Raw genomic sequence first — 12,558 nt, 5'->3', positions numbered from 1 at the left:
TTTCTCTATTTCTAAAGTTCATATAGACGTCTCGTTGGAATTGCGTCTGTAACATTTGCTTCCTCCACTTTGCTGGCTGGTCCATTGATAAAGTCCGGTTCCATCACACTAAACAATAAGGTTTAGATTTCTTATTGTGTGGTCCTTATAAAAAACGTGGTTAATAATTAAGGGAATAAAAGAAAACAACCCAAAAAATGTAAAGTGAACTTGTTTTGCTTTACATTTTGTATTTGTATCGTTTTCCTGCTTTGTATTATGGTGTATTTAAAACTTTCAAATTAGAGAAATAAATGAATGATTAAAAGTGAATATTACATTATTGCATTTAATGGGCGTGAACCCACCTGAGAGCTTGTGGAGGTAGTTTGGTCACAGAAAGGTTCACATATTTCAGCTCACAGCTCTGACTGAAGAACTCTTCAATGCTCCTGGTCACCCCTCGCACCTTTCTACACACACACACACACACACACACACACACACACACACACACACAAATTCATGCACAATGGTACACAAGCTGCTATTAATTTGAATACAAATTTTATGCCACACCATGAAATTGTTTATGACTGAATTACAGAATGTGATTTCTTTCAAATTTCTAGTGATGTCAGAATTCTATCACAAACGTGTCCACTGGTCATCTTCAGTTTCTGACTCATCACCTGTCACCTGCACTGCGTAGCCCCCATTAGTCTCAGTACACTGACCACTTCGCACAAGATGGTCTGTGTTACTTTTGCTGCGAGTCTGCCTTTTTCACCGCAGAACTTTTGGCCTAAAAGGCTTAATTTGATTGATGTGTATCTGTCCCTGGCTCATTCACAGGGCTTACTCACTCTCAGCTGTTTGTTCTACCTGTACTGTGTCCTGCTATGCTATGTAAAAAGGTCTCTACACTAAATAAGGTTCATAGAAATGGAAAATGGAGCTGACCTGTGGCTGAAAGGATTCCTGGCAAGGTTCAGGTGCATCAGTTTGTAACAAAAGCCAGAGGAGAGCGACACAAATAACTGAAAGAGGAAGTATGGACAAGTGAGTGCTACATACAGACTGACCAGCACAGCTTTTCAATACCCAATTAACACAAACATCTTGGCCCCAAACGTACACAGCCCCAGTGGGCCCCTTCCCCTTTAATATGTCTACTGCAATACTTTAACAAGAAACTGAATCTACAAGTCGATACATTCATCTGTAATGATTATTAGTGTAATTGTTAATAAAGTAAATCTTTAAACACAGGACTGCTGCCTATATTATGCTCCAAATGCTCTTGTGCTAACCATCTCTCTATGCTGACCTGATAATGAGTTTATTCTGTTTCACTGTCACAGCCTAGATTTCACCGTGCTCCATGGCTGAACTGCACCTGAAACCACAGTGTTTCATTTGTGTATCTCTACACATATCTACATAAATGAATTTCAGTCTCTCACTGACCGTGTCAAGGGGACAGCTGGTATCACTGAGGTCCAGGTGACACAGAGAGTTAGGGCTGGACAAGAACCTGAAGAGAAACTGTAAGACACACACACACACGCACACAGAGTTGTATATAATGAGAGGGATAAAAAAATCCATATCAATTATTCCAGCGCATGTATCTTTAGCTTGGCATGACACACACAAACTTACAGAGAGAGAGAGAGAGAGAGAGAGAGAGAGAGAGAGAGAGAGAGAGAGAGAGAGAGAGAGAGAGAGAGAGAGAGAGCGTACCATGGCCTCCTCAGTAACCAGGGTGCTGGGGTTAGCAGACAGATCAAGGTGGGTCAGAGAGGTGGAGAAGAGCTGACTGGAGCATAACAGCTGACTCAGACAGCCCATACCTGGAAACAGATGCACCATGGACCAACAGTGATGGTGTTGTTGGTGGAGGACAACTGGTCATACAGTACATCTTGTGAACGAATTGCATTTGGCCACAGATACTGAACATCACATGCTCTTCCGGAGGAGCAGGATGGAGAGCTGCAGGGCTGAGAGGTCTGAGGAGGACGTTCAGGTCCAGTCACCTGCTCTTTGTACAATATGTCCACCCCCCCAAATCATCATCCTGCTCTTCCTCCTGATTTATACAGCATATACAGTGTGTGTGTGTGTGTGTGTGTGTGTGTGTGTGTGTGTGTGTGTGTGTGTGTGTGTGTGTGTGTGTGTGTGTGTGTGTGTGTACCTCTTGCAGTCATTGATACTCTGGACAGAGAAAGGTGCTTGAGTCCTTTAGGTCGATTTTCCAGCTCCTGACTGAGAGCTATTACACCTGGGAACAAAGACACAACACTCACACACACAGAATGTGGACTGATTTTTATAAACGCATACCTGATGTGAATACAATCACCATTTTTGTCCTATCACATGTAGCTATGGATGGTGAAATTTATAACATGAATAGCGGTTACATTTTATAGAGATGATCACCTCAGGTGCTCTGGTATTACCAACATATCCTCATTAATATCAATTATAAAACTTTTAATTGTAAAATGAACAATATAATATGTGAATATTATTTATTTATTAGTATGATTGAAGAACACTTTCATCAGACAAGGGGAGAGAACACTTTTATACAAATGTCACATTGATATATTGATACAACATTATCTTTAACTCCTGACCAAAAACTTCAAAAGCATCAAAACTAAATGTCAAAGAAACACTATAAATACAGACTCCTATTAAAAATCATTATAATGGTTCATAGAATTGATAATAAAAAATCTGCTCAAATAGAAAAGGAGCTTTGATTAAATGTACTGAAAGCTGTAGCAGACATTTTGTATTTATTCAAATGTAAACCGATTTAACATAATATGGATTCACCACTAAATTGAGTGTATTTTATTTATTGATGTTAATGTGGCAGATTTTTATTGTACAGCAGCAATGATGTAATTAATGGTGCATCTGTTGTATTATCACTCTCTGTTTATCTGGACCTGCAGCAGAAGTCTCTCTACTCCTGCTTCACAGTCAGGGAACGACTCTGAGCACACTTTCCTCTGCCACAGTGTATGAGAGTCGGTAGGCCTGCAAAGCTATCAAGAGCAGGCTACACTTTGAAAACATCCAACTGATACATCCCACCCCCTTCCGTCAGCCTTCTCATCAAAGTTACGCCCCCAAAACACAGGAACGTGCACTGACTGACAGCTGCTGGAAGCCGAATGCTCTGTGACTCTCTCACTAACTTCTGGCGATCGCCTCTGCTTCAGCAGTGTATGTCTGCTGTCCGGCTTGTGAAGACTCATGCACAGTGACAGGCAGACAAAGACACCGGCATTACTTCTGTTCTTTGTTTTTTTGTGCTTTATTTATTGATGGCTATTGGGACATGAAAAGGATTTCAATAAATAAGAAAAGAGAAAGGGTTTCAGAAACATTTGACCAACACTGCCTTTCGAGGACTGTATCAAACTTATAACTTCAGAATAACTGCATGGCATTCCTTAGATTGATTACATGTAGTCTTTTATTCACTTTTTTTGTAATTTGAGTGAACTGACCCATAGCTGCATGATTGAAGCTCAAGAAGAAGAGCTTCCAGTTAAACAGTACAGCAGCCCATTTCACTGGCTGACAAAGCTTCACTGGCTGACTCACACATACATGCTGCTTTAGCACTTGATGGTGTCCGTTTCTGACGCTTGGTGCTGGAGCAATCATCAAAACAACAAACAATCGCAGTTTCTTGCTCGAGACAGACAACATAGTCACACTGAGGTAAGCTTAGTTCACCAGCTGCCTCGTCTCTTCACGCTTGGTTTCTCCAGTTTGTGTCCTGGTTAGTAGATAACATCAGATTATAGAGAACAGAGTGATTGCACACCACAGTGCTCATTCTCTCCTCCATCCTGACATCCGGACAGGTGCTGCCTGTGCTGCTGTTGAAATTTGAACTTTACTCAAGTTCTTACTGCAACCCAAGCAAAACAAGGCAACATAACCACATGAGGTCACCCCATTCCAAGAGAATGAGTCAAAGTAAATAGAGGCCTCCCACAGAGAGTGCTCTGTGAGGAAGACATTTACAGTTAAACTGGCAATTTGGATCAATATGGAAGATGGCTTAGAGTTAGTGCTCTATTCTGATACCATGCTCCTACCAGATGTGATATATAAAGAGTTCACCTTTGTCTTCGATTGGATTGCCTGAGAGGTTGATGGAATGCAGGGTAGAGCAGGCGTGCTCATGCAGGGCGGCGGCCATTTTGACTGCAAAGTCACTGCGGCAGAATAAAAAAGATATTTCTCAATTTCAATCAATGCCTAAAAAGTACACTTTAAATTAGACAGACTCTTTGGACTTACAGTGTTTCTCTGGTATAAGTTATAATCAACCCTGTGGTTAAGTGTCTCTTGGTCTGTCAGTGTGCACAGTCAAATCATCAGTTCACAGACATCAGATTATTACCCAGATAAATCAGCCAAATCGGAGGGAATTACTGCAAATCTTACTAAAGTACATCAAAGTTAGAGATTGTAAAACTTGTCAGAGGGATGACTGCATCCTAACAGGAATAACATGTCCAAACTTCACTTTGTACTGTAAGTCCTGAACCTTTATCAAGAGTGGACTTTGATAGGAAGTTACAGATAGCAGGTGAATGACATATATTTGCAGTAGTACTGAGGGCCCTCCGTTAAAGTGTCATTTCATCCCCATTATTATTAATGTGAAGAGAATCTACTTCAAACAGATTCAAACCTCCAGTACAACCAGTCAGCAACTTTGAATCTCTGTGCAGCATCCCTGAAGAAGGGAAACATCTAACTCTAACATCCTCTACTCTTGTTGATGGAAGTGTTTGTTTACATTGTTGTCACACACAAACTCACGGTTTGAGTCCACTGGCCTCCAGTGAGAGCTCCTGCACACTGGGAGACCTGGAGAGCAGGAAAGTCAGCTGCTTCTGGACATCTACTGACTGAAGGTACAAAGACAGAGAGAAAGACAAAGTCTAAAACACATGTCCAGTCAATGTAAATTTCTATGTCCTTTTCTCTCATCAGTGCTGAGAAATCTGGTAATGCATCTCCCAAAGAGTCACAATAAGTTCCTCAGGCTCCTTGGGGCGGCGTTTTTTGGATGTCAAATTCTTTTGCAGGAGAACACACGCTAATGGCACTACTTTGTCCTGATTTTGTGCTCTTAAGGTGAAATGAGAGTAAACTGGTCGTGAACCAAATGAAAGAATATGGTCAGACATTTTCCAATAAGTCTTAAATACAATGTCCAATGGACTGAGGACTTTGTGTTTTAGGAATTCATCAGTTCATGGTTGCAATGAAGGAGGAACAATAACTCTTTCAGTTTGCAAATGGCATGTGAGGATTGAATATAATAATAATAATAAAAAGATCATATCCTTTGACCAAGCTCTTGGAGTGTCACTGTACAAAATGTCACTGTACACTTCACCAACAATTATTACCTCTTCCAAGGAGGTTATGTTTTCATTTGTCTGTTTCTAAACAGTTTTGTCTGTTAGCAGGATTACGCAAAAACTACTGAAGTGATTTTCTTAAAACATGGAGAAAGAGTGGGGAATAAACCAAGGAAGACAATAAGAACAACCCCAGGTTCCTCTTCAGCACTGTAGCCAGGCTGACAGAGAGTCACAGCTCTACTGATCCATCTGTTCCTTTAACTCTGAGAAGCAATGATTTCATGAGCTTCTTTACAAATAAAATTATAACCATCAGGGAAAAAATCCACCACCACCTCCCCATGAACAGCACAGATACATTGTCTAGTCCAGAAACCATAGAACCACCTGTAGCAGCAGATTTATATTTTGACCACTTTTCTTCAATTGATCGTCCTGAATTGACTTCACTAGTTTAATCATCTAAACCAATGACTTGTCTATTAGACTCTGTCCCAACTACACTTTTTAAGGAAGTTTCCCCCCTAATTAACAGTTCCATATTAAATCAGATTAATATGTCTTTGTTTAACGGCTACGTACCACAAGCTTATAAGGTAGCTGTAACAAAACCGCTGCTTAAAAAGCCCACTCTTGTTAAAGAAGTTTTAGCTAATTATAGACCCATATCAAACCTGCCCTTCATTTCCAAATCCTAGAAAAAGCTTATGCTAACCAGCTATGTGATTACTTAGATAGTAATGGTTTGTTGGAAGACTTTCAGTCAGGATTTAGAATCCATCACAGCACAGAAACAGCACTATTAAAAGTTACCAATGACCTTTTCATTGCATCAGATAATGGACTTGTCTCTATACTCGTCCTAGTGGATCTTAGTGCAGCATTTGACACCATAGATCATAAGATTCTGTTACAGAGACTGGAACAACATGTAGGGATTGAAGGAACGACATTATGCTGGTTTAAATCGATTTGAGTGGTCATCAAGACTAGAAAAGTGCTATAAAAATACAAATCATTTACCATTTACCATCCTCCATGCACACACAAGTTAGTCATGGAGTTCCACATGGTTCTGTCCTTGGAGCATTATATATGCTCCCTTAGGCAACATCATCAGAAAGCACCACATACACTTCCACTGTTACGCAGATGACGCCCAACTGTACATATCTATGAAGACTGATGAATCTAGTCACTTAGTTCAATTTCAGGAATGTCTCAAGAACATCAAGGCCTGGATGAGCAAGAACTTATTACTTCTAAATTCAGACATAATTTATGTCATTGTAATTGGCACTTAACATTTCAGAGCTCTACTGTGAGGAACCTTGGAGTTATGTTTGACCAGGACATGTCATTTGACCCACATATTAAACAAGTCTCTCGGACAGCTTTCTTCCACCTGCGCAATATTGTGAAAATTAGGAACATCCTGTCTCAGAAGGATGCTGAGAAACTAGTCCATGCATTTGTTACCTCTAGGCTGGATTACAGTAATTCTTTATTATCAGTATGTCCCAGTAAGTCTGTGAAAAGCCTCCAGTTGGTCCAAAATGCTGCAGCACGAGTGCTGACAGGAACTAAAAGGAGAGATCATATTACTCCTGTCGCTGCATTGGCTCCCTGTGAAATTCAGAATAGAATTCAAGATCCTGGTCCTTACAACCAGAGCCCTTCACATTCAGCCCCTTCATATGTCAAAGAGATCATAACACCATATTGTCCAAATAGATCACTTCGCTCCCAAAACACAGGCTCTCTTCTGGTTCCAAGAATCTGTAAGAGTAGAATGGGAGGTAGAGCCTTCAGCTACCAGGCTCCTCTCCTACTCTCGGTTTGGGAGGCAGACACCATCTCTACATTCAAGGCTAATCTTAAAACGTTCCTTTTTGATAAAGCCTATAGTTAGGGCTGGATCAGGTGAGTCCTGAACCATCCCTTAGTTATGCTGATATAGGCCTAGACTGCTGGGGGAACTCCCATCATGCCCTGAGCACTTCTCCCCTTCTGCCCCCACATTCATTTATTTATCTTAATACATGTCACTAGCTATGTGTTTTTTCCCTCCCATAGTCTCTCTCTTTCTCGCTCTCTTTGCAGGTATCTCTGACTCCATTATTATTATTATTATTATTATTATTATTATTATTATTATTATTATTATTACTATATTATGAATAATAATAATATTATTATTATTATTATTATATAATATTATATAATATAATATTATTATTATTATTCATAATATAGTAATAATAATAATAATAATAATACGTAGTATTAATTAATTATCATATGAACTGTTGCTGCTATCATTCATAATCAATAACATCTTTACACTGTTATTGTTTTCATTATAACTAGTCAGAGCTGATACCTGATGCTGCACAGTTCCTGGTCTCTCTCCTCCTCTCTCTCCCCCTCTCCTCCCTTTCCCCCCTATCTCTCTCTCCCTTCTCTCCCCTCTTTTCCACCCATCTCTCTTCTCTTCCCCATTATTCTCTGCTCACCCCAACCTGTCGAAGCAGATGGCCGCCACATTCTGGTTCTGCTAGAGGTTTCTTCCAGTTAATGGGGGAGTTTTTTCTCTCCTTGAGATAATGTATATTGTGATTTGGCGCTATACAAATAAAATTTGATTGAATTAAATTAAAGTGACACCACCCTGGTGATTTGTCAGGCAGAGAGGGTTTAATGAAAGACACTGTCAAATTGCATTAAGGGAAATGTAGGCTCCAGTGGTTTTAGGCTGTTATACTAGAGATTCTACAAACTGCTTGTGGAAACAGAGATGACACTGTAAGCAGTGACTCTATCATTCATGTTGATTCATAAAATAAAAAATGATGTGTGTTGAAACTGAACTCACTTTTGCAGCGTTTGGCCAAGAGACCTTCGTTTTCTAACTCTTTCCTACGGATGATATTGGCTCTGGGTCACAGCCAGAGGACGGAAGAGTGAGGACAGGAGGCAGTAAAATAGAGAGCACTCTGTGTGTTATTGGTTGTTGGGTCATGTGACCACACACACAGATAGCGGATTAGTACATGTGAAACAATTTTAACCTCTGCCCTCCTGATTGGGTTGCACGAATTAAGCATGGACTTGTCTACATGCTTTGCACACAATCCTTTAAAAAGCCTGGATTCAAGAATTCACATCTTTTCATAGATATTTGAAAACAGAAGAGAGTTTACCATTTTGAGATCTTTGCAGTAGATCTTGGTAAACCAGTGGTTGAAGGACAGAGCTGCTACTGCTAACGCCAAATCTCTGAGAGCAGAGGAAAGGAGAAACCAGAGGGATTTAAACAGAGTATGTGACTGAGGTGAAGTAAGATTGGATGAGACAGTTAGATCTCACCTGCTGTCTAAGTGGCTGAAGTCGTGCAGGTTGAACTGTCTGCAGTTGTGCTTGTAGTAGATGTTGTCAACATCCTGCCAAAGCAGGGAGCCATTATACACAGGGACTAACATTCAGTTCATGTCAAGTGGCTTTAAAAGGTCACTGAATAATTCTATTAAACAAACAAACAGCACATTTAAGTAGCATGTGTTGCATTTTTACATTTATGATGATTATTAGTAGGAATACAGCAGTGACATACCCACTGAATCTCCTCTATAAATGGCATCTCATGGAAATCACATAGAGCAGCATAGGTATCAGAGAATCCTCCTGAGGAACACACATTGAAACACACGCTCATCATCATCTGTGCGAAGAGAACAGACACTTTCCCTTTTGATTCAAACATTCATTCATCTCAACTGTGAGGACCTGATCAGATCTATAATGTACAATCTATAGGAGCATCAGACTGTGTGAAGAAAAGACCTTGTGGTCCAAAAAAGCATTTGCAACTTGACTTTTTGAAAAAGCAACAGGATGCACAGGCTAAAGTTAACAAATGGCTCAATCTCACATGTGACCTCAGACACTGTAAAATGAAAGGTTCGTACCACAGCAGCCAGGCTGACTGTTCATCTGCTCCTCTATCACAGCAGTCAATGTGATGAGTCTCTGCTGGAGATCTGCAGGAATCGTCTTTAATAGCTTTCTGAGGAGTGAAGGGCAGGAAACACACTGTGTGTATCACTGACTGTAGCAGCTCTGTGAGGATGTGCTACAGATTCATCATGTTAACAAGCATGCATGACAATGCTCACATGCAGATTTTTAACATGTATAATGTTAACAATGTTCACCCATGGCAACATTTGCTCATTAGCCCTGTGCACTAAAACACAATGTCTATAGTTTTGCAGGTATTTTACATTACATTTCATTTAGCTGACGCTTTTATCCAAAGCGACTTACAATAAGTGCATTCAACCATGAGGGTACAAACCCAGAACAACAAGAATCAAGAATGTACAATTTTCTTCAAGAAAGCCAAACTACAAAGTGCTATAGGTAAGTGTATAAGTGTGTTTAAGTGCTACTAAATCGCTACTTTAAAAAAAAAAAAAAGTGAAAATGTTATCCAAGTTTGTGAAGGAAGATGTGTAGACGTTCTGCTGTCCTGATGTCATTGGGGAGCTCGTTCCACCATTTAGGAGCCAGGACAGCAAAGAGTCGTGATTTTGTTGATATTTGGTAATAAACTGGACAAACTGAAACTTTGTCCTGATGATTATCTATCTGATGGAAAGTCAGTCATTATACAACTCATCCTAACGGAAACTGAAATGTTTGTACATGGAAATCCATCATGTTTCAAGCAGCGTTGCTAATTTAACTTTTGTCCTGAGAGTGGCCTGTGGAATTGTTCAATACGTTTTGTCAATGTGAGCGTATGTGTGCTGAGGACATTTCATGTCTTCATGTTTTGAGATGCAGACAACTCAAAGGTTGTACCAGAATACATGAGTGTATGAATCCAAATGCTTTAACAAGTCACAGGACTCCTTGGATGGTTTATGTGAATCCTATGTTCATAGTCACCAGATCTTTAACATTTATGGGCCACTTCTACACACATGGACCGATGTGTTAAACAGTGCTCTCCATCATCTTACACCAAATGTGTGCAGTCACTGTCTGTAGACTGTGTTTAACGTTCACATTTTGAGTTAACAATTTGGACATTTTTCAGACTATTTAAGGACCCAACAGAGGGATACAGTATATCGATTCAGATGGTGGTTGGAGACTATGTACTCATTACTGTGCATTCAGGTTGTGGAGTGAGACCCACCCTGGAGATGAATCAGGGAAGATCCTCTTCAGTGAAGCAGTCATGTGAGTGACCATGGCCTCAAGATCCTCAACATGCAATACGCCGAAAGACAGAGTCTGCCTGTCTGTCTCCAACACGATCTGCAACACACACAGTACTTATACATGCATGATGCTTATTGTCAGTAAAAACACACGTTTATTTTGAGCTTCACTTGTACCTGTGTGAGACTGTGAATGTTGATGGAGCAAACCTCTATGTAGCTGAAAGTGCTCTCCACCTGTACACAAGACACACACACACACACACACATGTTGACCCTCATTGATATACATGTTCCTGTAACTCTTCCTCCAACCTAAACCCAATTTTAAGCTTTACCTTGAAACTGTATTTGCATAGCTGTAAAAAAAATAAAACGCTTTCAAATGTCTATAAATTGAAATTATTTCCACCAAAGTGAGTTTTCCCCATCTCTTCCTCATCATTCCACACTCAGTGCCCAATAATCAAGAGAAATGATTTCAATTTTCTTTCAGTTGAATGATCTGTCTTTGTTTTGTAATTGTGGGATATGGTTTGATGAGGGAAATTCATTCAGCACAAGGATTAAGCCATGAGGCTTTAACATAACAAAATGCTCTGAATGAACTGTATATATTGAGTGAGGTAAGAAATGTGTGGAGCTTAACATTAACTGCCCTCTTTGCCTTTACCTCCCTGCAACGACACTCGTTCAAGTCTTGGTAGTTTGCTGTCTAACAGTTCGCTTGCCTCATTACGGATGTTTTAAGTTGTGATTTACCCTGACAGGCTGCTTGTTCACGACCAGGTAACCTCTCCACAGACTCAGCACCTATAACAGAGACAGGTTGGGAGAGAAAGAGACACGGCAGCAGTTATGGGATGGATGGACCTCTAGCTCCCCCAACATTTGATCTACTGTATTGTACCAGGATTGCTATTTAATTTGTAGTCACGTCAGGTTTTAAAATGAGATTTGACACAGGGCTTCAAGTTCAACAAAAGACCATAAACCAGATTCACAGTTAAGACATACGCAGTGGGCTACAACACTGGTTAAACAGGACCGGACCATAATACATAACCTTATGCACTGAACACAAAAAAGCAGACAGGGAGAGAAGGGCAGCTGAACTAGGATACTTGAGCTGTTTCATGAGTGAACATTTTCACCAGTGATGCTGGTTTGATCCAAACCAGGATTCAACCTGTCATGATGACACAGATACCTGGTTTCCATCCCCAGTAAAAAATAGTAAATGTGACATTCATTATCAGTGACTCACCACAAACGTGTCGGACGATCTCCCACATGTCTGAGTGGAGTTGTTCAGAACAACAGGCGTCACCAGACAGACTCTCTGAGGTTTCAGCAGCTCTGAGATCTGATCTGTTTAGAAGGAGCACAGACAGGAGCACTGTCACCTGAACTCCATCTGTCGTGATGACTACTGCTGAACCTTCATCATCCTAATGAACACAGCTATGACGGCCATATTTACTGTGGGTGAAAACTGCAGCACATTGCTCCGATTTGACCGTCTGTTTAAAATAACTGGGTTTAGACAACACAGTCCTGACGTGTTACAGTTCATCTGATCACTTCACACGTTGGCCTTCAATGACACGAAAGGAAAACAAGGAGCTGAAACTGTACTCTAAATACTCTTAGTGAATATGTATTTAGCATGTATTTGGACATTTGATGAATAGGATGTAGCTGTAAGAATCTGCTAAGAACTCAAACTCCTCTTTCGGACACTGAGAGGAGGCTGCTGTTAAAACAGAGAATACATGACAGTATTTAAAATAGGTTTTTATAATAAATGATAAATACTGAACACTAATAAACCCATCCTGTCCACCTACCTTATATCTGCTCATACATAAATAAGCTAAATATACTTTATTTCTGTGTCATGCTGATACATTTGGCATTTACAAAGT

The 12,558-nt window shown here is 40.2% G+C and overlaps 1 protein-coding gene across 1 annotated transcript in view; it reads right to left on the bottom strand.

Annotated features, from left to right (window-relative positions):
* carmil2 (capping protein regulator and myosin 1 linker 2) overlaps positions 1-12,558 on the bottom strand; it is a 52,653-nt gene that overhangs the window by 38,265 nt on the left and 1,830 nt on the right. Inside the window, 15 exon segments of the mRNA XM_034587316.1 lie at positions 348-452; positions 943-1,019; positions 1,450-1,527; positions 1,726-1,835; positions 2,180-2,266; positions 4,141-4,235; positions 4,849-4,937; positions 8,603-8,678; positions 8,769-8,842; positions 9,013-9,083; positions 9,368-9,465; positions 10,606-10,727; positions 10,808-10,867; positions 11,393-11,443; positions 11,898-12,001. Coding sequence (XP_034443207.1) covers positions 348-452; positions 943-1,019; positions 1,450-1,527; positions 1,726-1,835; positions 2,180-2,266; positions 4,141-4,235; positions 4,849-4,937; positions 8,603-8,678; positions 8,769-8,842; positions 9,013-9,083; positions 9,368-9,465; positions 10,606-10,727; positions 10,808-10,867; positions 11,393-11,443; positions 11,898-12,001 — 1,297 coding nt within the window.

The sequence above is a fragment of the Hippoglossus hippoglossus genome, chromosome 6 (genome assembly GCF_009819705.1).
Source record: "Hippoglossus hippoglossus isolate fHipHip1 chromosome 6, fHipHip1.pri, whole genome shotgun sequence".
NCBI classification, from domain to species: domain Eukaryota; kingdom Metazoa; phylum Chordata; class Actinopteri; order Pleuronectiformes; family Pleuronectidae; genus Hippoglossus; species Hippoglossus hippoglossus.
The sequence above is the reverse complement of the archived record's forward strand: the minus strand, read 5'-3'. Positions and strand labels throughout refer to the sequence as shown.